At 38.2% G+C, this 27,510-nt stretch overlaps 1 protein-coding gene across 2 annotated transcripts; it reads right to left on the reverse strand.

Annotated features, from left to right (window-relative positions):
• Positions 1-993: 993 nt before the first annotated feature.
• LOC148876783 (uncharacterized) lies at positions 994-25,339 on the reverse strand. 2 transcript variants are annotated; one of them, XM_088970088.1, is made up of 4 exons: positions 24,924-25,339; positions 23,056-24,071; positions 6,707-7,574; positions 994-1,408 (listed from the first exon to the last, which is right to left on the reverse strand). In XM_088970088.1, exons 2-4 carry the CDS (start codon positions 24,022-24,024, stop codon positions 1,362-1,364), a joined length of 1,884 nt encoding a protein of 627 aa, XP_088826214.1. In that variant the 5' UTR covers positions 24,025-24,071; positions 24,924-25,339; the 3' UTR covers positions 994-1,361. The 2 variants fall into 2 exon arrangements, with proteins under 2 accessions (XP_088826214.1, XP_088826218.1); XM_088970092.1 differs by lacking the exon at positions 994-1,408 and having other exon boundaries at positions 6,657-7,574; positions 24,924-25,150.
• Positions 25,340-27,510: the final 2,171 nt, after the last annotated feature.

The following is a 27,510-nucleotide window of genomic DNA, read 5'->3' on the forward strand; positions in this document are numbered from 1 at the left end:
CAGACTAGATCGTTATTGCTAGATGACACATCTACCAAAAGGTCCAAAACATCCTATCCAACGTATGATCTATTATGTCCATTCAAGGAGCCAAATTAGACATGAAAATAATTTACTTGAATTTTCTCTTTAGTTTAATGACAGTGATAGGAAGATAGGACTACTCCTAGCGTCCTTCTAAACAAAATGATTTGTTTATATATTTTGGGGCTGTCATGTTTTTATTTTAAAAAACAATTGCCACACCGGCACTAAGGCATAAATCCAAATTCATTTTGCAAGGATTTGAAGGTGCAATTTTGTGCATCACTTGATACTCCACAACTACAGAGTAATAAACTAAAACGAGGAACTGATGTTGCGTTTGGATAAGTTTGAGGATTTGTGTTTTTAAATCTTCGAAGCACAAAACTCCAATTAGGCTGTGTGGCTTAAAAGTGTTGACTTTTAGATTATGTTTTTAAAAAGAAACACTCACCATACTTTTTGTCACATTTTTGTTTACCACTGCCAAAGCTCAAAACTAAGTTATCCAAACATGTTGTAATTTAACTATCCTTTATACTTTCAATTGTGAATATTATTCTCTTTTTCTTTCATTTCTTCCCAATTTCAACATATTTTTTGCATTCTGTAGAAGGATATCATAGTAGCTATAGACTGTCTGATAAGAGTCACTGGATTATTCACATGTATAGTGTTCTTGCTCATATCAGCTTCATTAAGAAAGAAAGAAAGAAAGAAAGAAAGAAAAGAATTCGGACCTTAACTGAGTTACTTAACTAATAGTATTAGGAACCTACCTTTCCTAAACGACAATACCATGTACCTAATCTTAAGAGGAAGAAAAATAAGGATGAGATTTCATTTAAACTATATTTTTTTTTAAGTGGGACTTGGACTATTTTCGTGGATACAAATATTTCAAGTGTGTTTTAAGTAGAATCTTGCATGGCAACATCACCAGTGCTAGGATTGAACAGAAAAGAGAAGTATAGCAATGAGAAATATTTATCTTCACACAAAAATGTTGAACCCTGTAGAGGGTTTTATATACACAACCTCTCACTCTGTAAACTATCAGCCTGCCTGCTTCAGTTTCTCTGCTCATTTTGCAGCAAGTCCATAAAAAGGGAAGAAGCAGATAAAAGAAAGACAAAATACATATAGTACAGTTTTGGTTTCTGAACACGAGGACCACTCTTCAGACTTGCTCTTCAAAAAGATCAACTGAAATACCTTTAATGTTGTAACTTAATGAATGTGATAGATGGGATCAATCAATCCAAACCAGGTTCATTATTTTGCATTTATCATTGATATCAATTTGCATCTCTGTGGCTTGCTTCATTCATGTAAAATTAAGTATCATCTTCAGCAAGCTGCACATCATACCCATGCTTTACCTCTGTATAAAATCAAGTAACAATGCAATGTTCAGGTTGGTGGGCAACAACTGTGCTTCTAACATAAAGTAAATATGTACAAAATTAAAACTTGTAAGTTATAGCCACTGAAGTTAAAAGTGAAGCTCATAATAAGTAAAATTTGTAACATCAAGAACCATAATTAGAATATACAAGACACACGTTATGCACTTGTGATAGTGAGGATCAAAATCAGAATAATTATGTGATTAACATTGTACTGTGCCTTGATGAGATCTTTAACCCTGGTATACTGCAGTCAGTTTTCAAATTGTCTCGACTTAAAACACTTGTGTTAATTTAGGCAGAAGGGAATGGAGGATAGTCTGCTGCCAAACCACATTTAGGTGGGATAAGGCTGGTGATGATGGTAGTCTAAATTTACAGTGAAGACCCAGGAAAAATGACAAAGGTAATGCAAACTACATTTCTAACCAGGAGACTACTAAGAATGAGCACAACACCCTGCCCAAACAAAAGACTGGCATAATGCATGTGAAAATATAGTCATTATCATCATCATCCTCTAAGCCTTCCCAATGATATGTGGTCAGCCGTATGCAGAAATATAGTCTGTCTTGAAATTCTTCATAATTCTAGATGAACATAATTAGAACTCTTCTGCACCAACCTTGGGATGGAGGAGTCATACTATTTGGATTCATACTAGACACCATAGGGTACTAATAAAGGGTAGTGTGGCAACAAAAGGTTCCTTTTTCTTTTATTTTGCTTCCTTGGAGATCTTTTTTTATTTGAATAAATTGCTACGGATTAGAAATAGATCATGATGTCCTGACTCCTAAAAAAGGTGGACAGGTGTTGAATGTGAGTTAACAAAATTCCTTTTTCTTTTACTTTGCTCCCTTGAAGATCTTTTTTTTATTTGAATGAATTGCTACGGATTAGAAATAGATCATGATGTCCTAACTCCTAAAAAAGGTGGACAGGTGTTGAATATGAGTTAACAAGATTCAACCTAACCTACCTGAGCCTCCCCCCCCTACACACACACACACAAGATCCTGAGCCCATTCTTTGGGTCTATCTTCAATTCCTCTTCCATTGGTCAGTCTTCTGCTAGTGATGGTTTGGGTATTTGCTTTATCAGGCCTACTAGCTGTCCTACTTCTGTGCCCATAAAAACACAGAAATAAAAAGCATCTGGGTCAATCCATCTGGGTTGCATGGAATCCAATGAATACATACATACATTGATGATTTGAGAGTCTACTGCTTTAGGCTTGCCAGCAAAGTAAAAATCAAGGTGGTGAATTGATGTAGGACCAGCTCAGTTTTAGTCTTTAGAGAATGTTGAATGGTTTTCTTGATCAGAGTTTTATGGCTGTTGATGGCTGTAATGGCTTCTTGAAGGAATAAGAGAGAAAATAGGGAGAGAAAGAAGAGAAAATACCTGGAATCACTCATACGTTGCCTAGAATCACTCTAGGGCATGGGAATCACTCACCATAGTTAGCATAAGCTGAAGAAAACTCATAAACTTCATTGCCTTTTGTGTAAAACGTCCATACAAATTTATAGACTCTATACTCATAATAATCCTAGGAGTCAAACTGTTATACTCAATAATCCTAATAGAACTCAAAGTAAGTTGTCATATCCTATTTCAATTCAAAGAAGACACAATAACTCTAATCCTACTTGTGCAATGATTCTAAAATTTTAAACATAAACAAATTAAAGGTTATAATTGGACCCACAAAATTTCAAAATGACAAAAATACCCTTACTGTCCAAAAATACAGAAAAAAATACATAAAATTTCATAAAATTCCAATTTTGACTCTTCAGCTCATGGCTCATTCTCCCCCAGTTCAAAAAAACTCGTCCTTTAGTTCCAAAGAACTTGAGGATGAAAAGTTGATATGCCCCAATTACAAAAGGAGTGTAGGATTTCCCACAACTACATGCTTGGACTGTAGAATAGAGGCCACACAAAGAACTAGAAAAGGATCTTGAAAGAAATGTTTTTCTAAAACACTACCTTCCGTAACCATCTTTGTTAAATCATCAATAATATTAGTTTCTTGAACACTTAATTCATCAACCAGCCTTGGTGATGAATTTTCCCCTCGCTTATCCAAATTCTCAACTACAACATTTGGAACTTTTTCCTTCAACCCCTAGCTTAGGAATCACCATCTTTATGTGTTCTGCTATCCTTGGTTCTTCAACAAACTCTGGGATTCCTTCCTTTGTTGATGTTGGTGGAACTTGTGCTATGTCAGGTTGTAATTCTTGAATTAGTTTTAGTTGAACTTGAAAGGTAAGGTCACTTACTTCCTTACTAGGATCTACTACAATCAGCACATTTGTATCTTGCACTTGAATTTCTTTAACTTGTTCCATTTCTACATTATTTTTAACTTTGTACCTTCTTCCCATTGACTTCTAGTTCTTTGTTGTAACCTGTTGCTTCTTCTTTTGCTTGAAATTAGTCAACTCCATATATATTATCATGGAAGTCTAGTGGGATATAATTTTCTTGCTAACACCTCTTCATCTCAACCCATGTATTAATTGGATCATCACCTCTATTTTCTAGTCATTGCTCAAAAGTTATCTACCATACTTTAGCATGAGCCATCAGCTTCACGCGCGCAAATCTATTCCTTTGTTTGTCAAACACATCGTGCCAATCAAAATATTCTTCTAGTTCAGAAACCCAATCAAATAATGCTTGTGGATCATCATCTCCTTTGAAATCTGGTATTTCCCTTTCTCTTCTAACATGTTTGAAAACCTTACCCTTGTAGCTAACATTATTAGATCTGTTTTCTTCCACCATCTTCTCAAATAAGTCAACCAAAGACCCTTCATATGGTTCAGAAACCCAATCATCATTGATTTTAGATCTGTAAGATTGTTTAGAAGATACCCTAGGCCTATAGAATCAGTCACTTTGTGAGAACATAGTGAATAAACCATTAGCTCTAATACCAAACTGATGTAGGACCAGCTCAGTTTCTAGTCCTTAGAGAATGTTAAATGGTCTTTTTGATCAGAGCCTCATGGTTGTTGATGGCTGTAATGACTTCTTGAAGGAATAAGAGAGAAAATAGGGAGAGAAAGAAGAGAGAAAAATACCTAGAATCACTCACAAGGTGCCTAGAATCACTCTAGGGCATGGGAATCACTCACCATGGTTAGCATAAGCTGAAGAAAACTCAAACTTCATTGCCTTTTGTGTAAAACATCAATACATATTTATAGACTCTATACTCATAATAGTCCTAGGAGTCAAATTGTTAGACTCATAATAGTCTTAGGAGTCAAACGGTTAGACTCAATAATCCTAGTAGGACTCAAACTAAGTTGTCATATCCTATTTCAATTCAAAGAAGACTCAATAACTCTAATCCTACTTATGCAATGGCTTTGAAATTTTAAACATAAACAAACTATAACTAGACAAATTAAAGCCTATAATTGGATCCCACAAAATTTCAAAATGACAAAAATATCCCTACTGTCCAAAAATACAGAAAAATACATAGAATTTTATAAAATTCCAATTTTAATTCTTCAGCTCCTACATCATGAATGTTAGCTTCCCATTGCACAATAATATATATAAGCACATTACAAGACATCTCTAAATCCATGCACCCAGATATGGTACTTTTTCACAAATTAATAGTGAGAGTCAAAATTAATTTTGAGTGCCTAAGAAAATTAATCTCTTCTTCACTGAGGGCATGGCTCTTAATGAATAGGATTCATGTAGCAGGCCCCAAACAGTTCAAAAACGGCTTAGATTAGTTGAGTTATCTCACATGATATTTTATGACTAAAACATAGTTATCAAGGCGCCAAGGCGAGGCTAGGCAACAAGGGGGTGCCTTGTCGCCTAGTTGCATAGGCGATGGATTATTTTAGTAAAAAACATGGAACCTAAGGTAATTCCCTAGGTTCCATAACCATATTTCCTTAATAATTATCCATAATTTTCATAAGAAAAGAATAAATTTCATGTTAAAGTACATAAATCAACATATTCATGAGAAGAAAAAGAAGAAAAGAAATTTCAAAAAATATAGGGGCTGAACCCCTATTTTTATTATTGGAAAAGAAGAAAAGAAAAGGTGGAGGAAGAAGACGTGGAAGAAGAAATGTGTTGATTAGACAAAATTTTAAGTTCTTCCTCACTTATTGGTTCGGGTTTTGAAGTCTTTGAGGATTCGATTAGCATGCCTGTGTTGATTAAACCCTAACAAATAAGAAAATAATAAAAAGAAATTAGTACATAAACAAACAGAATGAATATTTTAGTTTAATAATATATATTTTATAACTAAATCTCAAAAAATTAAGAACGTAGAAATATTTTATAATACATTGTACAAATAGGCGAGGCGAGCCTCCAAGGGCGCCTTGTCGCCTAGGCATCCCCTTGACAACTATGGATTAACAAACTTCAAAGATATGTTTTCAACATTGATTTCTTATTCAAATTGCACCTACTTCATTTTTACCTAACTTTCTGGCATGCCTAATGCAGCCAGAAACACAGAATTTCTCAAAGTATTCTATATGCAGAGTAAGGAAAGTCGGGTGCCTGATATAGTTTGATTCCTAATTGTTCCAGTTTGAAGACACTATAAGAAAGTAAAATTTGGCAAATCTAATATCAAAGTTTTGCAATTCCGCCTGCTTCAAATCTGATGCCCATGCTGCCCCCTCCCAAAAATAAGAAAACAATAACAAAAAAAAAAAGATATTGTGAACATGGAAAGATTCTTTTTTCATGAAAAGATTCTCTAATGAATACAAATGTCCATGTCTAAATCCATGATAATGAGCAAGCATAATAATGCCCAAAAAATAAATGCATTATAAGTAGAAAATTTTCAATTAACATTCTAAGTAATATGCATGGTTATTACATGGTTCAAAACAGAATATCCTGAAATGACAAATATCAAAGCATCTGGTGCCCCCACAAGGAGAATTACAATATCAAAGTTCAAAGCCCAACCATATTAGTTTATTGCAACTTGTCAGTGTGAAAATAAAAAATACCAGAGCTAATCATTAACTGTACCAGCAAAAGAAAGCATGTGACGATCAAATTGCCACCACTTTCTCATTACGTTCATGGCTGACCTAAAAATTCTCCTAACTAGGACACGCTAAATGGTGAGTGAATTCAGATCATCTACATTGACTAAATGAAAGCACATCCTTGATGGAAATTACTATATAAAATAAATAATCTAAAAGTTATGTAAAGGTTGAAACATTTAGAAAACTTGCACCTTTTAATGAAGGTTTCTCGTATTTGATTTTCATTTCATCCTCATTTTTCCATTCAGTGTCTTCATCACCTATATCTCCCTGCCCATCATTTCCTATGTCACTTTCACTTGCTGTTTCCCACTCAGAATCATCAGCATCTTGTCCATAGATGTCACCTGCTTCACCCTCACAATGGACACCCCCGTGTTTAATAGCTGCCTCTCTAAATAACCATGCCGAACGCATCTGCTTCTTGACTAAACGTTCAGCATAATCAGGAACCTTGTTTTGCCTCATGGAAAGCTCAGGGTCGTTAGACTGAGAACACTCATTTATGAAAAGAATGGCATCTAACAAACTCTCTTTTGCCAAGCCAAGCATGTCATATGCCTGTGCTCTTCTCCACAGGCTCTTGGCATGACGATTAGGAGGGTTGTGAAGACATAGTGCTCGTGTAGCATCACTAATTGCTGCCAAGGGTTGTTGCAAAAGAAGATAACACTGAGCTCGATTACTGTATAATACAACTCTCTCCTTCTTGGACCTCATTGGACATAGTGCCAGTGCTTCAGAATACTTTGTTACAGCTCCAGATATATTTCCAGAAGAAAATAGAGAATTGCCTTCCAGTTTGACAACTAGTGCTGCAGCCTGCTTGATATGAAGATCCTCCTTCAGCAGATTCTTCTCCCACTTCAATCTCTGTCTGGAATTTATCATTTCATCAATCTGTTCTTTTGTACGGCTACTGAGAGAGTTGCGTGATGTCCCTTGTGATTGCATACAATCTTGAAGAGCATTAATAATAGAATCCCCAAGCTTTTTGTGATCACCCAGAGTTGAAATCTCTGCCAAGTCTGTAAGTGCAGGCACTGCCTTATCAATTACCTATAAAAAATGCACATCATTAAATATCAAATATTATGATCCAAGGGCAAATAAAACCAAAACAATAATTACTGAGTAAGCACAATGCAGTCACCAGTCACAGAACAAGATAGAAAATGGTTTTGGTTCTTGTCATTCTGTGTTGAAGTATCCTATTTAACCTCGTTGAATAATAGATATCCCTATTGAAAATGAACAGATTGAAGGGAGGCCAGAGGCAAAGAAAAACTTAAATGTACAGAATTCAACTCAACTCAACTAAGCCTCGTCTCAACTATATGGAGGTTGGCTACATGAATCGTGTTCTGCCATTCCACTCTATTCAGTGTCATATCCATTTTTAAATCATGGATCATCAAGTGTTTCTACTAACTCAATACATTTTCTTTCTGGCCTGCCCCTAGCTCCTGTAGACCCTTCCACTTGCAAATGATCACCTTAACTGGAAAATACATCTTGCAGTTTTTTCGAAGATCGTAGATTCAAAGCATAGAAAGGAAAGAGATGCAATCATAGTTAACTTTTTATAGTTTTCTTGCATTGCATCAAGAAACTCAAGATGGGAAAATGCATTGGTTTATTGCAAGCTATGATGACTAGCCTGCCAATATTTGCAGCAACAATGATTTTAAAATGATAAATAGAAGTCACTTAAATTACTCCAAAGTTCCGACACAAACTCTACAGACCACCCTTTTAAGGCATTGTCTTCATAAGTAGAGCATTGGTATTGCAGATTTCATGGTGTCACCTATGTTGCCCATATATGGATACTGATAGAAACACGGAAACGGGAATTGGTGATATGGTTCTTCATTTCCTAAAATTGCCCAATACAGTATGTACCTAATATGATGCCCGGATACTGCATGGACTAACCTAGAATATACTCTATACCATTAACACTCTTAAGTATGAAAAATGTTATATTTCAACAAATTATACCATAAAGAAATCAGTACATGTTAGAAATTTAATTAAATTTGGGAAGACATAAATCTTTGGAAATATATGGGATTCATGTACCAGGACCAGGCATGTATAGGTATTTGGGTATCATATGATTTCACAAATCTCCAAAACATTTCTTTCCACATATTTTCTTGAGGTTTTCCATTTCCTCAGTTAATTTCTCAAGGTTCAAGCCTTCAACAATATTTAAAATGAAAATGAAAATCCTTTTCTGAAAGTGTGAATGCCCCATTCAGATGGATGCCTAGAACAGTTAACGTGTACCTGATCATTGAACCAGAACATGAATTATGTGGATAATCTTTATGGGGAACACCTGGGCTAGGAGCAGAACTCTTTTTTTTTTTTTTTGATCAATAACACTTTCATTAATTCATCAGTAGAAAATTTACAAGTGGAAGACAAACACACTTATCTTCCAAGAGTCACAAAGAACTTCAAGAAATGAAAAAAGAAAATACAAAGATACAAAGACACTAACATTACAGCTTAGCCCAAAACAAAGAATCCCTTTCTGCCCCTTGTTTTGCTAAACCGTCAGCTAGGGAATTAGCTGATCTTTTAATCCAACATGTCTCAACTTCCACCTCCAGCACCAGCCATTTGAATTTCCTCTTCTCATTATTATACTTCCATAAATCATTTTGATCTTTAGTCAGCCACCCTATCACCACCTCTGAATCCCCTTCAATTATAAGTTTCTTGATGTTCAATTCCTTAGCTTTCCGGGCTCCTTCCATAACTGCACATATCTCAGCTCTGAGGGAGTCACCCACTCCAATTGGGCCTGAGAACATAGCAGAGATGACCCCATTTTCATCTCTAAAAACACCCCCGATCCCCGATTGTCCCGGGTTTCCCCTACTACATCCATCAAAGTTTAATTTCAAGAATCCACTAGGTTGGGGGGGTCCAAGCCACACTCATTACTGACTTGGTCTGTGTGCAATTTGCAATTTCACCCCACTTCCTCAACATGTCATCCATAGTGTAATCTGTGAATATTTCCAAAGATTTCAGCCACTGTACCGCCCTAAGCCCTCAGATTTGTTGTTCCTCTCTGAGTTTCTAAGAATATCCTGGAGTTTCTTTCTTCCCACAATGTCCAACATACTGCAGCCCTTAGTCCTCTCCACATTGTCCTTCCCCTTTTTAACCCCCACTTGAAAAAGGAAGGTGAGAAAAGGCCCTGCATGTCTGATGGGGGATTCCGGCTACATCCAAATAAGGAGAAAGCCCAATCTCACAATGACCTTGCAAAGTGGCAAGACACCATTAGGTGAAAACCAGTCTCCCCATCTGCTTTACACAGAACACACCACTGAAGTGACAAGCAAGTATTGGGTCTCTTCTTTTGGAGTAGATCACCAGTGTTGATGCTTTCCAAATAGGCTTCCCATCAAAAACTACCAACCCTAGGAGGTATAGCTCTTCACCAAACCTCACCAATAGGGAAAGGGGACAAGGTAGGACCGGTGGGCTGACTTAAGACTTTGAAGAACGAAGCACAAGAGAAAACGCCATTGGGGGTAGGTGTCCAAATTCTAGAATCCGCCCTAGTGGGGTCTAAGACAACGTTATCAAGAAGTGCAAGAAGGCTCGAAATACAGTCGAAGTCTAAGTCCCTCGAATCCCTTCTTAGATCCAAGTTCCACCCAATCCCAGAAGTGGAAGAGGACTGGGTGGTGAAAGACAAGATCGGCTCATTTTTCAAATCAGAAAGAGCATACAAAGACGGAAACTGATCCTTTAGAGGGACACTCCCCACCCAGGTTTGTTCCCAAAATTTCATGGTTACCGGAATTCAAGTCATACCTGATATTAGGAATGAAAACTGGTAGTAGGTCATGAATGGCTTTCCAAGGAGAATTGCTTGTGATCCTAGCTCTGATTCCAGCATCCCATCCATTGTGCTCCAGCCCATGAATACTTGCCATTATTCTAGCCCATAGCTTCTCCTTCTCCATAGGAAACCTCCACAACCACTTCCCCAGCAAAGTCATATTCCTTCTCCTAATACTCCCAAGCCCCAAACTTACTCCTACACACTATCTCCCAACTAACTCTACGATCCCTCTTCTCTTCTCCCAGCTCCCACAAGAAATCTCTCATTATCTTCTCTAATCTGTTAGCAATCTTCACTGAGATTTTAAACACCGACATGAAAAAGATGGTAAGTTAGCAAGCGTGGCCTTAATTAGTGTAATTTTCCCACCAAGAGAGAGATAGTTCTTTTTCCAGGATACCAATCTTTTTTCAAACCTTTCCATCACCGGGTTCCAGAAACTCTCTCTCTCTCTTGGGATTATCACCTAATGGTAATCCTAAGTAGTTCAGAGGCCACCCCGAAACTTCACACCCCAGCACTTCAACACTCTCCCTGATCTCTCCCTCCTCCAAATTCACCCCCACTACACAGCTTTTCCCAAGGTTAACCTTCAAATTGGACATTTGCTCAAACAGTTGTATCACCGACTTTAAATTCCTGATAAACCTCACATTACCACCTTCACAAAACAGAATCGTGTCATCAGCAAACTGTAAGTGAGTGAGGGGGGTTTCCTCCCTCCCAAGCCTCCAGCCTCTAATGAGCCCCTAGAATCTGCTCTGTGAATCAGTTTCCCCAAAACCTCCGCAATTAAAATGAACAAGAAAGGAGAAAGGGGGTCTCCTTGTCTTATACCCCTACAGGCTGGAAAGAAATCTACCACTATCCCATTCACTAGCACTGAGTAATGACAATTCCGGACACAGCCAATGATCCACTTACACCATCTAGCCCCAAACCCGAATTTAGTTAAAACTTTTCTCAAGAACTCCCAGTCCACCAAGTCATAAGCCTTTTCCAAGTCCAGCTTACAGACCACTCCCTTTTTCTTATCCCTCTTAAAGTTCTCCACACTCACATTAGCAATTAAAATCTAGTCTGTAATTTGTCTTCCACTCACAAAAGCTCCTTGATAGTGTGCAATGATATCTGGCAGTACCTTCTTCAGCCTCAAAGACAACACTTTTGCAATGATCTTATACAAGCTATTAACCAAGCTTATCGGCCTAAAATCCTTCGAGTGGGATGCATCTTTCTTTTTAGGAATTAAGGCTATAAATGTAGAGTTCACACCCGGATTGACAATTCCTCTCTTGAAAAACTCCTCAAACACCCACAAGAGATCATCTTTCAAGATATCCCAACAATCCTGATAAAAAACCATTGTAAACCCATCCAGCCCTGGACCTTTTGTTCTATTCATAGAAAACACAGCCTCCTTGATCTCTTCTATATTAAAGCTTCTTTCCATCCTTCTCCTGTTCTCCACCCCTACATTTGGCCAATCCAAACCTTCTACCCACACCCTTCAACTCACAGGCCTTCTTAGAATAGATTTGAAGTGCTCCACACAGGCCCTGGCAATCTCCTCTTGTTGTACTAACTCAACTCCATCTACTACCAATTTGGAGATAAAGTTCTTCCTTCTCCTACCATCTGCTAGAGAGTGGAAATACCTAGTGTTTCTATTTCCCTCTTGCAACCATTTACACCAAGATTTTTGCCTCCAGCTAATTTCCTCCTTGTGCAGGCAGTCCTCTAGCTGTCTTCTCAATTCTCTCCTGAGGTCATTGTCATCCTCTCCAAATTCTCCCCTTTCCTCTTTAAAGTCAAGGCTTTCAATCTTCTTCATCAAGTCTCCCTTTCTTTCTTCTGTCCTCCCGAACTCCATCAAATTCCACTCCTTGATTCTTGCTTTCAAGAATTGTAGTTTCTTATGGAATCTCATCCTCTCCCACTCCACCAACGGGTTACACTCATGCCACCACTCCCTCACTTTGTTAGGAAACCCTGGATGAAGTAACCACATATTTTCAAATCTAAAGGGGGTAGGACCTCCACACCTTCTTTCCTCCTTACATAACACAATGAGCCAGTGATCCGAGGTCACCCTTGGGAGAGCTCTAGCATCCAAGGTTCCCCAATGTTCTTCCCAATCCAAAGAGAACAGGAATCTATCCAGCTTAGAGAAAATGGGTCTAGATTGGAGATTTGACCATGTAAATGCCTTATGTGCTAGGGGAATCTCTTTAAGCTCAAAGGCATCCACAAAACTGTTAAACTTCCTCATGCTTTTTGTCACCCTCTGGTTAACCTTGTTAGACTCTTCCGAGAATCTAATCACATTGAAATCCCCACCCATGCACCAAGGCCCATCCCACAACCCTCTAACATCAGTCAGTTCCTCCCACAGCTTCTTTCTCTCTCTGTAGTCATTCAGTCCGTAAACATTTGTGAGCACCCACATATAATCATCCTCTTGCTATTTAAACTTCATGGAAACCGAGTACTTTCCGATCAACTCCTCCAGACCTTCAACCACATCCCTCTTCCACATTGTTACAATCCCCCCGGAAGCACCCCACGATGGAGCCACCACCCAGCTAATCCCCCTGGCTTTCCATACACTCCTTGCTCATTTGTCATTAAACTCCATTCTCTTAGACTCTTGCAGCAGCACAATGTCTGGGTCATACCGTCTTATTACCTCTTTTATTATTGCTCTCTTCTTCGCACTCCCAATTCCCCTCACATTCCAACTAAGAATCTTCATTCTGCATCTTTTTTACAAACCCTTGCCACCTACCCACTACTTTCCCCCTTTCCTTCTATCTCCTTTTACCTCGAGCTTCTTGTCTCCTTCTACATCTCTCTTTAATCTCTCTACTTCACTTAACCTCCTCTTCTTTGTTATGATCTGCATCTTCCTCTTCTGTAAACTTTCTTTCAACTCGTTCAAATCTTTCAGCCTACAGCCCAACTTCCCTACAAATTCTGCTATCGTGTCTTCTCTCCCCGATTCCACCACCCCTACCCTTCCTACAGAATCCCCTTCATCTCTGTCAACCTGCCGTTCATTCCTTTCCCTCCTCTCCACTAACCCCTCCTCTCTTCCTCCCCTTCCCTCCTCCAAATCAGATTCCCTTCCACATCCTTAAACACTCTTTCAATGATTTCCCACACTTTTCCACTCCTATACCTTTCTTCCTGCACCTTCCCCTCTCCCCCTCCTCAGAGAGCCCGCCTACTAGCTCGGCCGCATATTCATGGGCTACAGGACATGGTACAGGAACGGAATCTGGAACCGAAGACACATGAGACACATTAGTAGCACAAACCGAAATCACATGGTTACCTAGGACTGATGGACAAGCTAGAATAGGACCGCTCCCAACCTCCTTCTCTTGTTCCGGAGGTTGGTAAACAATTATCTTCCTGAGTTGGTTGGGAAGTACTTCTGTCCTTTGGTCAACCTGGTGATCTTTCCACTCTACCCCTGGGTCACCCCTAGATGACGTATTCCTGCTCTGCTTCCGATTCTCCTGGTTTTCCCCTTCTGATAAACCTTGCGCACTCTGTGGTCTTGGGAGTGAGATAAGCCGATTGCAGTCTTCACCCTAAAATAATCTTGCAATATTCCACCCTTCCATATCACCTCCAACACAGCTGCCTTCATCATTTACACTGCCCACGCTAGAGCCATCAATAGAAAGGTCCTCCGATTCATCACCGCCTTCACCACACTGCACCCATCCTTCAAACTTCTCTTTCTTCTCTTCAGTTCTTCCCCTAGTGAAACTTGGCTTCAGCCTCTCTGAGAAGCCTCGCACGTGGCTAAGCTCCTTCAAACTTCGTCGGGAGACCCACTATAACGCCCTCTTCTTTTCTTGTTTCCGGTGCTGCGCGCATTCCCCCTTTTGGCTCGCGGCTGGGGACGATGATAGACCATAACCGATGTCTATCATAGTCGAAACCCCAGTCACGTGTTTCATTAAAGGCTCACGTGCCTTTTTAACAAGCTGGGTCGGGCCCGCTGACCTATTTGGGCCTTTACAAATACCATTAGCAGCCCACATGGGCTTTTGCTTTGGCCCAATCTTAAAAACCCACGAGCTCACGTGATTTTTAAGGTCACACACGTCCAACCCAGCCCCGGTTTGGTTTTAACAGGTCTATGTTCGGTTCTTCCTTGGACCAACCCCTTTTCCTTGTTCAAAAAAGTCTTGGCGCCAGTTACAACCTGTGCAAAGGACCTGCCACCCTCCAAACTATTCACTGCTTCCACACGCGAAAATCCCACCCCTGCCTGCTACCCTTTTGTTTCTCCAGCAAATGTTTTTCCATTTTAGTGAAAGTGCTTTTCTTGTTTGAATCCTCCAACCCTTTCTTGCCATGCAGCTCTTCTTCTTCAACCTTCTCATCTCCCTCCCTACGAGCATCTTTCCAGAGCATTGATTCAGTGGATGAAGCCAGCCACACAAAGTAGCAATGCCCTTCGACTAACACCTCTATCTTCTGAGGAATCTCCTCAGGTTTTACTCCATTCAATAAAATGGAAGCTGAACAAAGGTCTCCCCAAAAGGCACCTCCTAGTGATCCTCCACACATCAAAGCAATGACTTCAGCGGTTTCTTGCTTCCACAAGTGAAAGGGAAGACCTAAAAGACGCACCAACACTCCATCTTCAACAAAGAAATCTTTGGAGTTTGATCCCGGATACCATCTTGATACTGTGAAACTTCCAAGTTTAGCTTGGATATTTAAAGCCTCAACTTCTACTCTATTCTCAAGCAGATCCAGCAAAGCCTTGTCCTTCTCAAAAGGTGTTAAAATAAATGTGCTCTTCAACTTTAAACTTGCTGTTAACAGATCTGCAACTTTCCTCCAGTCAAGAATGGGAGCTGAAGCTTTAACTATCAGGTTACTTTCCCAATCACCTCTCTGTATGTTTTCTCCCATTCTGTATTTACCGGTCCCAGCTATCACTAAAAAAGTATCTTGCTTAATATTGTTCACCATACTGCTAGAACTGCTTATCTTCCTTTTTACTATTGCTTCTCTTTTAACACTCAGGCGTTTCAGCAGTTCACATAAGGCGCCATGAACTGCCTTCCAGCCCTGACTCTTCCTTCCTTCTGGAAAGCAGATCATCTGCTTTCTACCCTTGCCAAAAAATTCTGTCAAGGAGATAAAATAACCTTTAAGGTTTCTCTTACACTCTACAACAAACCTTCTTCCAGTTTCTGAGAAAAGCTCTTTCCAACTATTTTGCTTGCCTTTGTTACTTGCACCTTCCACAAACTCCTTGAGCCCTTCAATTACCCCCACCCCTTCTAACAGCACCATCCCTCTCTTTGCTTCCCTGATTTTCAAGTTCAGCTGACCATTTAATCTCAGTTCCTCAAATAGGAGAGCCTTAGATTCAATCTTCAAAGCTTTTTTCCAACGGCCTACCTCCACAAGTTCTCCCATCTCAGTTCCTCACCCTCTCACCCTCTCACCCTCTCACCCTCTCACCATCTCAGACAATGGCAACAGACGAAAACACAATTCCTCACCCTCTCACCCTCTCCCCGTCAAGGAATGGAGCTGAACTCTAAAAAGGTTATTCTCTTGATATAGGCCTTGTTAGCATGATGTCGTGTTCCTTTTTAGATGTCTATCCAGAACTCAGAAAGTTGTAACCTTTTATTGCAATAAATTATCTTTTTACCATTTCTTGTAAGCCTAAATACTATGAATTCATCTTATGATATCCCTTTTATATAGCAAAAACACATGGACTAATCTTATTAGAAACACAAATCATAAAATAAACGGTAAAGATCTTTCTGCCTTTAAGGCCATTATCCAATGTTGGTCTCATCTGTCTGGGGTCTTGGAAGGAGTAGACTGGATATGGACCTAACGCATAATCCCCTAAATACCACATACTAAGATAATTTTAGAAAGCATATTCCATTATTGCTAAGGGGACATTTGATAACAACTGAAGTGGCTAAAATGGAAAGCTCATTGCTTTGTCGTTTAGTGGATAAGTTTTTAAGGAGGTTGTCGACCACTGGACTCCTTAACGGCTGAAGCTGAAGTTAGGTAGATCACTATACCCTTAAAAATTTTATTATTTTGTTATTTTATCAGCTAAAAGACAATTCAATAAATCTTTCTGTTTAGTAACTTCACCATTATCAAAAAAACCCCAATTCTTTTTTCCTTTTATTTCTAAGTAGAAATCTGCTGAATTAAAAATTTGTAAAAGAAAAGATATTTTCTTGAAGAAGAAGAAGAAGAAGAAGAAGAAGAAGAAGAAGAGATTTGAGGAGGAAAAAGAGAGCTTAATTCTGGCCGCCCCCTTCACTAGTATTTAATATTAAAAATATAAAGTGGAATACAATGACTAATATGCCCTTATAGGGTGGAAAGCATCTAAAAACACATAAAAGACTTAAGAAACAATCAACAAAGGACTTAACGTAAATGATATGGTCCCCACTTCCTATCTAACAATTAACATATAAAAAATTACTGTTAAATCTACACAACTGATTAAATCCTCAACACTCCCCCTAAAGTTGGGAGTAAATGTCACACATTCCCAACTTACGTAAATCATGTTCAAGCTTGTTTTTTGCAACCCCTTTAGTGAGGACATCAACCAACTGCAATTCTAAAGAGACATAAGGCAAGCAAACTTCTCTAATTGTTACCCTTTATTTTATGAAGTGCCTATCAACTTCAATGTGTTCTTCCCTATCATGCTGAATTGGATTGTAGGCAATATTGATTGCAGCTTGATTGTCACAATATAACATCATAGGTTCCTCTGCTTTTACCCCAATCTCATTCAGTAGGAATCTAACCCAAAGTAGTTCTAAGACACTATGAACCATGGATCTATATTCAACCTCTGCACTTGACCTAGCCACAATTGCTTGTTTTTTACTTTCCATGAAATCAAGTTTCCACCCACAAAGGTACATACCCCTGATGTAGATCCCTTGTCATCTAAACAACATGCCCAATTTGCATATGTATAAGACTTCAGTTTCATATTTCCATGGTCTGAGAAAAGAATACCTCTGTCGGGGTGCTTCTTCAGGTATGCAAGTATTCTTTCAATGGTTTCCTAGTGTTGAACCCGATGTGCATGCATGTACTGACTCACAACACTAACAACATAGGAAATATCTAGATGTGTCATACACAAATATAATAGCCAGCCCACCATTCTCTAATATCTCCCCACATCCTTAACCAACTCACCATCCACAGCATTAATTCTATGATTTGGGTCAATAGGAGTGTCAGCTGGTTTGGTTCCCAAATCCCAACTACCCAGTCTCCCACAGTAGGTCTAGTACATACTTTCAATGAGAGATGAAAATCCCATGCTTGGATCTTACAACCTCAATCCCTAGGAAGTATTTTAGCTCACCATGATCTTTGATCTCAAACTCTTGTTGTAATGATTTCTTGAGAGCATCAATCTCCTTCAGATCATTTCTTGTAACTAATATATCGCCCACATACACAATCAAAATTGACACAAGTGCATCTCTCTTTTTCACAAAGAGAATGTGATCAAACTGGTTTTTGTGTACCCAAAGAGGATAAGTGCCCCTCTGAACCTATGAAACCATGCCCTAGGTGACTGTTTCAAGTCATACAATGATTTTTTCAACTTACAAACCTTTCCTTTACCAACACTTTCATAAAACCCAACTAGGATGTCCATATATACCTCCTGCAAATCACCATTGAGGAATGCATTTTTAGCATCAAATTGAAATAGGGGTCATGAATAGGTGGCTGCTAGAGACAAGAGGATTCAAACTAAACTCATCTTAGCAACTGGTGCAAAGGTCTCCAGATAATGAATGCCATAGGTCAATATATATCTTTTTCCAATCAACCTTGCCTTGTACCTCTCTATATTGCCATCAGCCCTATACTTCATAGTGAACACCCATCTACTTTCGACAGTCTCCTTGTTTGGAGGAAGATCAACTATCTCCCAAGTCTGGTTTTTAGCCAAGGCTTCCATCTCTTCTTGCATAGTTGTTTTCCACTCGGGTTTAGAGAGAGCCTCAGTAACATTCATGAGTATAGACACAAAATCTAGGGAAGAAAGGAAAGGTTGATAGGAGGGTGATAAGTTTTTATAGGAAAGATGGTGTGAGATGCAATGGGCAGTACACTTTCTCTTCCCTTTACGAAGTGCAATGGGAAGATCAAGGTCAATGGAATTGGCTACAACAATAGTGTTATGTACAGGAACATTATCATAAAAAAAATAACAGGCTCAAGCTCAAGGGGAATACCTAAAACTGTGTCTACCCAATCTGGACCCTTAGAAGGACTGATGGAGAGTAGTGCAGGTTCTACTAGTTGAGAATGTGTGGAGTCTACCCTCTTCTGGTGACGTTGATAGTGTTGTGTGGCTACCCGTAGTGGATCAGGTAACGGAAATGCCGGAGGTGTTGATTGTAAAATAGGTGTTGATGGTAAAATTGGTGGCACAAAAGAAACAGGAAGAGAAACAGACTGTGAGTTCTCATCCCCAAGACTCTCCCCTTGAGAACTACCAGAGAAAAAGAATGTAGACTCAAAAAAGATAACATCCATAGTGACAAATCCACTCCCCGACATAGGATCATAACAACAATACCCCCTTTGGTTTTAAGCATACCCAAGGAAAACACATTTCTTGGCCTTAGGATCCAATTTCTTGCGATAGGGTCCAAAAATGTGAACAAAGTAAACACACCCAAAAATCCTCAAAGGTGTATAAAACATCTCCCCATCTAGAAAAAAAAAAGACTAAATGGCACCTTAAACCCTAAAGTACATGAAGGGACACAGTTAATCAAATGCAAAACTATGAGAACTCCCCCCCCCAAGAAACGAATAAGAACTAAAGCACACGCCATAAGACTTCTTGCTACCTCCACAGTGTGTCTATTTTTTCTCTTTGCTACTCCATTCTGTTGCGGCATATATGTACAACTACTTTGATGAACTACACCATGCTCCAAAAAGTATGTGGCCAAATCCTTCTCAAAGTATTCTCTGGCGTTATCTAATCTGAAGACCTTAGTTCTCATCCAAATTGTGTGAGAACCATCAGGTGGAACTATCATACCAAATTAGGCACATCATCATGGGATCTCATCAAATATGTCCAAGAATACCGTTTGTAGTCATCCACAACCAAGAGGAAATAACGGTAGCCACCCATAGAAGGAATATGATGTGGTCCCCATACATCAGTGTGAACAACATCAAAAGCAAAAGCACTTCTTTTATTACTTGGTTTAATAGAATGTCTACAATGCTTTCCCAACTAACAACTCTCACACTCCAAAGTAGATAACTTGACAGACTTAAAAACTTTGGAAACAAAAACTTTAATGAACTTAAAAAAAAAAAAGATAACCCAACTAATTATGCCATAGCATAATCTGACTCACTAACTCTAATCCACTACTACTATTGCTACTAACATGATGACTCTGATGTCTCGATATCTCGTCCAAAAAGTAGACTCCATTCACCTCACAATCACTCCCAATCATCCTCTTTACCTCCAAATCCTACAAAACACAATTACCAAGAAGGAAGGTCACTAGAAAATTCAAATTTTTTATCAAAGAACTAATAGAAAGAAGGTTAGTATTAAGTATAGGGACATGTAAGATAGAAGATAAAGTAATATCATTGGTCACTTTAACTGTCCCTTTCCCAGCAATGGAAATATGTGAACCATTTGCTGTAGAGACTCTATCTCTACCAGAGCACAACTGGTAAGAACTGAAAATGGTAGGTATATTAGTCATATGCTCAAATGCTCCTAAGTCGATAATCCAGGGAGGTCCCTCCTTACCTAAGATGGATGCATAATTTGTAGTTGCATATGAACTACCTCTATGAGCTAAAGAAGTGGTATAATTGGCTCTTGCACTCTGTTGTCCACCTAAAGAACTAGAACTAGTTGTGTCCTTACTCGTCAACTGTCCAAATTTCTCCAATTTGGTTCTAACTGCTACTACTGCAATGGTCTTCCAATCAGCTTGGGTAAGGGGTCCCAAAGAGTCTCCTATAATTGCCACATTTGCATTTCCCTTCTTGTTCTTGACCCAAGCTAGTATGAGGTGTCGATAGAGCTTCCAACAAGTGTCTTTGGTACGCTTAGTCTTCATACAATAATCACACACCAAGTCCTTCTTGTCCTCCCTCCTAGTCTCACTGCTCACCCTGTCTCCATTTGTCTTAGGTATGGTTGTAATAACCACACCAGACTGATCAATCCCAGGCTATCTCAACATGACATTCCTCCTGCTCTCCTCTCCAGAAACAAAGGCATAGGCTTGAGAAAGTGTCACACTCTCTCTAGAAATGATATGTTGCCTAGAAATCTCAAATTCAGGGTTTAGCCTAGCCAAGAACTCAAAAAACATATTCTTCTCTACCAGCTTCTAATTAAGTTGTTGCATCATTTACACTTTCCCAAACCATAGTTTCTAAATGATCTATCTCATGCCAAAGGGTTTTCAGCATGGAGAAATACATGGCAAGAGGTTTATCTCCCTGTTTTATACTAATCACCTGATTCCTTAATTAATAGGCACTGGCTACATTCTGCTTCTGAGAATAGGTTTCAGTCACTCCATCCCAAATCTCCTTTGCAGTATTAGCCCATAGAAAATTTTTGCCAATGTGGGGTAACATATAATTACACAGCCAGGACATCACCATGTAATTCTCCTATACCCACTGGGAAGAATCTATATCAGGTTTCTTTCCCTCCCCAATGATGTACCCTAGTTTTCCACGGGTACCAATGGCCATCTTGGATGGTTGTGCCCATTCTAAATAATTTGTTCCATCTAATTTAACTGTGGTGATAACTCCAGACCCAAACATATCACTCGTACCTCCAACACCTGAGACCATGTAAACCAGCAAAACTTCCGAGATCAAATCAATCTCACTCACAAGAGCTGGTGACTTTTCCAAAAGGAGAAAACCTTATCCGGAGAGAAAAACCCTTTCTCCCACCATCTCCTACTAGAGAGAAGAGTGAATCGATGGTCACTCTAGAAGGCTTAAAACTGTCTAGAAACCTAACCGCCCACTCTAAAAAACATAGACAAGTCCAACAAGGTCCAAGTGCCCAAGATCAAACCAAGAGTGAAGAGTCCAACTTACCTAGGATTCTTCCCTATACTCTAGTTCTTCTTGATTTTGATGCCAAAACCTAGATCGCCTTCTTGATGACTGAAATCCACCAAAAAAAATCCAAGAACTGGGCAGTTTGAAGTAGATCGATCAGCCCTTTTATCTCCTCATGCAATCGACTGATCTAGGGTTGCATGGGAGAACTCCAAGAAACCCTAGACTTGCTCTAATACCAAGTAGAAATCTACTAAATTAAAAAATCTGTAAAAGAAAAGATATTTTCTTGAAGAAGAGAAGAGAGAGAAGAAGAAGAAGAGGAAGAGATTTGAGAAAGAAAAAGAGAGCTTAATTCTAGCCACCCCCTTCACTAGTATTTATATTAAAAATATAAAGTGGAGTACAATGACTAATATGCCCTTATAGGGCAGCAAGCATCTAAAAACACATATAAAAAATTATTGTTAAATCTACACAAAACTGATTAAATCCTCAACATTCTGAAATGGAGCAATGATAAATTCAAGTTATTGTTCAAAGATCATGTGTCTGTACAACTATGTACCATATACAACAGGTTGAAGACAGTAGAGAATAAGATGCCTAGCCACAGATATAGACACTAACATGGTGATATATGAAATATGGAGAAAGTTTTCCATTTCCAAAAGATCCAAAAAACTAATATGAGAACAATAATTCCATTTAATATGCTTATACCATCATTCTAGGTCCAGCTTTCTAAGTAAGAGTACCATTTTTCAATACTTATATCTTGCCAAATATAATTCAACTTCTAACTTTTTCCTGTAGTATGGTTTGTTAAAATATTCTGTTACTACATATTTTACTTTCTCATTGCTATAAAATACTCATTTAGCCTACACACAAGCAACCTCATGACCAACTTTCTTTAAAACGTATTTACTAAAATCAAAATTATACACTACTTTAAAAAATTCGAAAATTTGTGCTCTTAACATTATAAACAAAATTTATTGGGTTACTAATAAATTTGCAGAGATAGTGTCAAAAACGCATTATCATTATAAATAACAGAATTTATATGTGCTACTCATTTGATTGAAAATGGTAGTACAAAGTTTTTTAGAATAACCAATAATGATTTTATTAAAGTAAATAATAAACAAAATTTCTTGGGTGTTTATTAAAAGGAAAAATCCGTTATACAAAATTTAGGAGGACAATCAAATATAATACTATTAAGTGGGATGAGAAAATCTTATTTTTTGAAGGTAAAGTAAATTTTATTAATAATTGTCTCATTGACCAATACTGTCCTCAAGAAAATGGGGCACAACTAGTTGTTTCGTTCTACTTTTTTTCTGAGGTTATAACATATAAGATGTTTGAGAAATTTTATATGCAGTTTCTAATAATGTTGTATAGTGTACCCATTTTATCTGATATTAGTACAGCAAGCATATTTAGGTAACAAGGAGTCATAGAATAAATATGTAGAAAACTCGGATAAAGGAATCACACCTTGTAACAAGTATTTGGATCTTGAATTAGCCAAAGAAGACAATCAATAGCCATATACTGCCAATCGTCAGAGGAACGAGCAATATTGCATAGTGCTTCAATAACTCCAGGACAGCTAGCAACAGGCCCCCTACCAAGCTTATGATGACAAATTGTCCGCAACAAACCAATACCAGCCGGTGAATTTTCATTGACAAGTCCACCCCACATTCCTGGTAACTTGATTAAGAATTCAGGTTTGCATATAATAGAGAGAAACTCAGATTTGAAAGCAAAGCAATTTATAAGCTGAAGAGACCAACACTGTAATTGACTGGCCCATTCCTCTGCCTTCCTGGACTCCATTTCTACACCACCCATACCACGTGTAAGTAAATCACAGTGATAGCTAAGCCTTCTGTCAACATACTGGTAAAAGTGAGAGTAAACAATTTCCAGGGAACCCATTGCCAGCTGAATGGAAAGCTCAAGAACTTCCCCGTGACTTGCCACAGCAGGGAAAGTACTGGGATATGTAGCCAGGTGTCCTAAAGCTCGCACTGCAACTCGCTGTTCCACCCATGTCAACCTTCCTCTTAAGAGCTCAACTAAGGGAGGAATTACTCCAGCATGGACAGCACTTTCTGAAAATTCCTCCATATTCATGGTGTAAGATCCAATAATATGTGCAGCATAATATGGAATATATATATTCTGGTCATGAGAGAGCCAGCGCCGATTCTTTAAACCCTTCCAGATAAGTGCAGCCATGCATTCAAATATTCCTAACTCAACAAACTCAGGGTCATTGGGATGTGCCATTGCAGTATTCCAAAGGCCACTTATTGGGAGAACTTGACCATCATCATCCTGAGAAGGAAGTTCTCCGAAGAACTTCAGTATACTTGTTCGACGTTTACTTGGATTTGCTTCCTTCATGACACAGAAGAAGCATCCTGGGTATGGGCAGTCCAAGGATGTCTTATCCATGTTCCAGGTAATCAAACTATGCCTCACAAAGCATCAACTTAAATCCTCTAGGAACAAAAAGGAAAAAACCCATAAATACTTCAAAATTTCACTTTGATAATTGATGTGCCTTAAGGATGACAAATCATGCTTAATCAACTAAATGAAATGCCTAAGTTCAGTCTATCAATGACAGATCAATCAATAAATGTGCACAATCCTATGCTAATAAAAATAGTTGCACAAACAAATGTAAAAAACTGTGAAAAGGTTTATGTATAATTATCCCCAAACTAACAAGCTGCTTAGACAACAAGCTTTCATCTCAGTGCTGCGCTGGAGGCACAGAGCTGATAGTAATTCAAATACAACTTCTGGCTTTTCCTACGACCAGAAACAACAAACCAACCAACCAAATCAACGGAATATATATATATATATTATAAGGAAATGCTCTGGAATTAATGCGACCGCACCCCAAACTGCTAATGAAGTTACATAAAAAGAATTAGTCTAAAATTTCAAAAAAATGAAACAAATTCCAATATATGGAGAAAAAAAGCCGTTAACTTTGTCACAACTCACAAGTATGGTTGGTTCAGTCTGAATTCGATTTACTAGCTAAAGAAAATAGAGTTAAAAAACAAAAGTGCAATCCAAAAGCTATTTCCGCTAACGATCATCAATTAAAATCTCTGTTGAATACTACCACGGAAGATAGTAAAATCAGAGCCCTAGAAAAACGAACAGAAAAACAAAAGAGCAGTAACCACGATACTTTCAGAAGTCAGAAACAAATCAACTCTAACCATGAATAACTACGACAGAGAGATTCTTAAGCTTACTGAGAATGTACTGAGATATTAAAGAAGCCATGAAACAAACACATTGAAAAGAAAGAAGATTCAAAGGAGAAATACCTTGGAGCAGCCGTACGGATGGGTTTATAAGGCGGGCAGAAACGGAGGACTGCCAGTTAGAAAGCATACGAATGCTTCAACTTCAAACTGGAGTTAATCGAACAAAAAACAAAAGGAAAGCTTCTCGTGTACAGACGAGACGAGAGGGAGAGGGGGAGTGGGGGAGCAGTCGAAGGAAAGAGAGAGCGAGGCAACCAGGCAGGGGATCCGACAGTAAAAGAGGAATCAGAGGATCTTGAATAGCTTTTTTTTTTTTATTTTCCGTTATTGTTTGAATTTATAAAATTACTTTTTTGACACCCAATTCATCGAAATTACTTTTTTTTGTTAACTAATTCATGGAAATTATTTAAAACTAAAGATTTTAACTAAAATTACAGAGACTGTGTTGCCTTTTCAGTTCCACGGCCATCCATATTACTTTTTATTTCGTTTTCAATATTTATTTGTTTACATAAACCGTACTACTTTCCTTTTCCTTTCCTCCTTAAGATCGAACATGGGTCATGGGCCCGCCTTCCACACGCCTGTTTTATTACCCGATCAAAGAGATTGAAGATTTTTCACATTTTGTTGATGAAATTGACGTAATTGCCCTCAATTTCATATAAAATTGGTTTAGTAGTTATGTAGATTCCAATCCAGCGTCAAATTGATGAGGATCGATTTGTTAAACAGCATTTTGGTCATATGGAAGCGATGGCAATCCTTTGGTTTTCTGGATGTCGAAAAATGTTTTGTTACGGCGTATGAAAGCGAAATGTTAGTATAAAGTATAAATGACGAACGGGCCGACCGGCGACTGACTGAACGGTCAGAGAGGAGAGAGATGTGAAACGAAAATTTTGAAAACTGAAAAGACGATTTTAGGGCGCCCATGTCGGCCCTGGTTCCAACATAGATGGATGAACACGGGACCCACCATGAGAGTGACAAATCCATGAGATCTAGACGCAGTCAAGGCCCTATCAATCTACACTCTCTCCCCCCTCGGACTTTATTTGATCTGGTTTTCACATTACTCCTCGACTCGCATGGCTTTATATATTTGTGCTATTTGGACAAATCATATTCCAATTATGGTCCGTTGGTTTTCTGAATTTTTGAAAGGAGGAAAGTTGGCCAATGATTTTGGAAGGAGGAAAATTGGTGGATGCAATTTTGGTTTTTCTTGACCAATAAATTTATTTTCTTTTTTAATGTTTATAGGGTTTTATAAAAAATTATTTTCTTAGATATCATATTTATCTCTTAATTGAATAAATAACTTTTTCATTGGAGAAAAGTTATAAATAATTGAATGGGGCAAAATTGTCTCTTTCAGTAATAACTTTTTATGGCTAAAATAGTTATTATCTTATTTACTTAAAAAAAAACACATGATAAATAACTTCTCAAATGAGTAGGGGTGTAAATGGATCGAATTCAAATTGGATCAAACAATATCCGAATTTGAATCCGATTAAGTATTCGAATATTCAATTCAATTCGAATTCGATTAATTAATTATTTTAGATAATTAATAAATATATAAAATGAATATTTTATTGATATAAAGTATATAAATATATACATTATTTATATAACTTAATTATTATATATTATATTTAAGAATTAAATAATCGGTTGAATTCGGATATTTATCGAATCGAATCAGGTCATATCCGAATTCAAGTCCAATTAACTATTCGGTATGAATAGGATATCTGAATTCGACCGATTAGATATTCGAATTATCCGAATTCAATTCGATTATGTCGAATATCGAATTCGAAATCGGATTTTCGAATACTATTTACACCTCTAAAAATGAGTGCACTTATCCAAGTAAATAATTTCTAGAAAAGCAAACGGTGACTTAGTGCATAAAATTATCAACACATGATAAAATAATGTTACCCCTTCAATAATCTAATGAGTTATCTAAAAAAGAATTGAAGTTGTGCCTTTAACAAGGTAAAAGTTTATTTATCATTGTCGCGGATATCATGTTTTTTTCCATATCATAGTGGAATCCGTTGTTTACAGTTCCCCTCATGGAAAACTTTAGTTGTTGGGGGCCAACAGCCTATGTTGTTGAGAGAATTTCTAGGAATGCCTCGTTACCATGAGAATGGGTAAATTATTAATTACATATTAATTTATTTTTACTAAAAACAAAGCATGGGCATGAATAGGTGAACTGCCCAGCCCAGAAAAATGTCTCAATAGCCTATGTTGTTGGGGCCCAACAGCCAAAGTTAACCCTCCACTCATAACACTAAGTGGTTGGGCCAATCAATCATGATAAACCATGTCAGCAGCGAGACCGGATCTGCTCCTCACACCTGGCGCCTCACACACACATCCTATCATACATTGGGAATATCTCTCGTACTTATTGTTATTATTCATAGGAGATGTTTCCAATACATGGTGAATGTGCCTGTGAGGCACCCATTTGTGAGGAGCAAATCCTGTCACGTCAGCAGCTCCATTGATAGACCTCACACGTCATGTGCATTATGATTGGTCTAGTATCATGGCCTATCAGCCATGGGCCTGCATGATGGCAACTGATTATAGCAGGCAAAGGCAAAACTAACAA

This window comes from Nelumbo lutea, chromosome 1 (assembly GCF_056320005.1).
Source record: "Nelumbo lutea isolate HS-2025 chromosome 1, American lotus-T2T, whole genome shotgun sequence".
NCBI classification, from domain to species: Eukaryota; Viridiplantae; Streptophyta; class Magnoliopsida; order Proteales; family Nelumbonaceae; genus Nelumbo; species Nelumbo lutea.

Bases quoted from the DNA above. Each gene is read 5' to 3' on its own strand.
- LOC148876783 (XM_088970088.1), bottom strand. From the start codon at position 24,024: ATGGATAAGACATCCTTGGACTGCCCATACCCAGGATGCTTCTTCTGT. The intron at 7,575-23,055 runs GTGTGATTCCTT...CATTTTTTATAG, and splicing joins ATCCAAATACTTGTTACAAG to GTAATTGATAAGGCAGTGCC. The intron at 1,409-6,706 runs GTGCAAGTTTTC...GATTTTATACAG, and splicing joins CGAGAAACCTTCATTAAAAG to AGGTAAAGCATGGGTATGAT.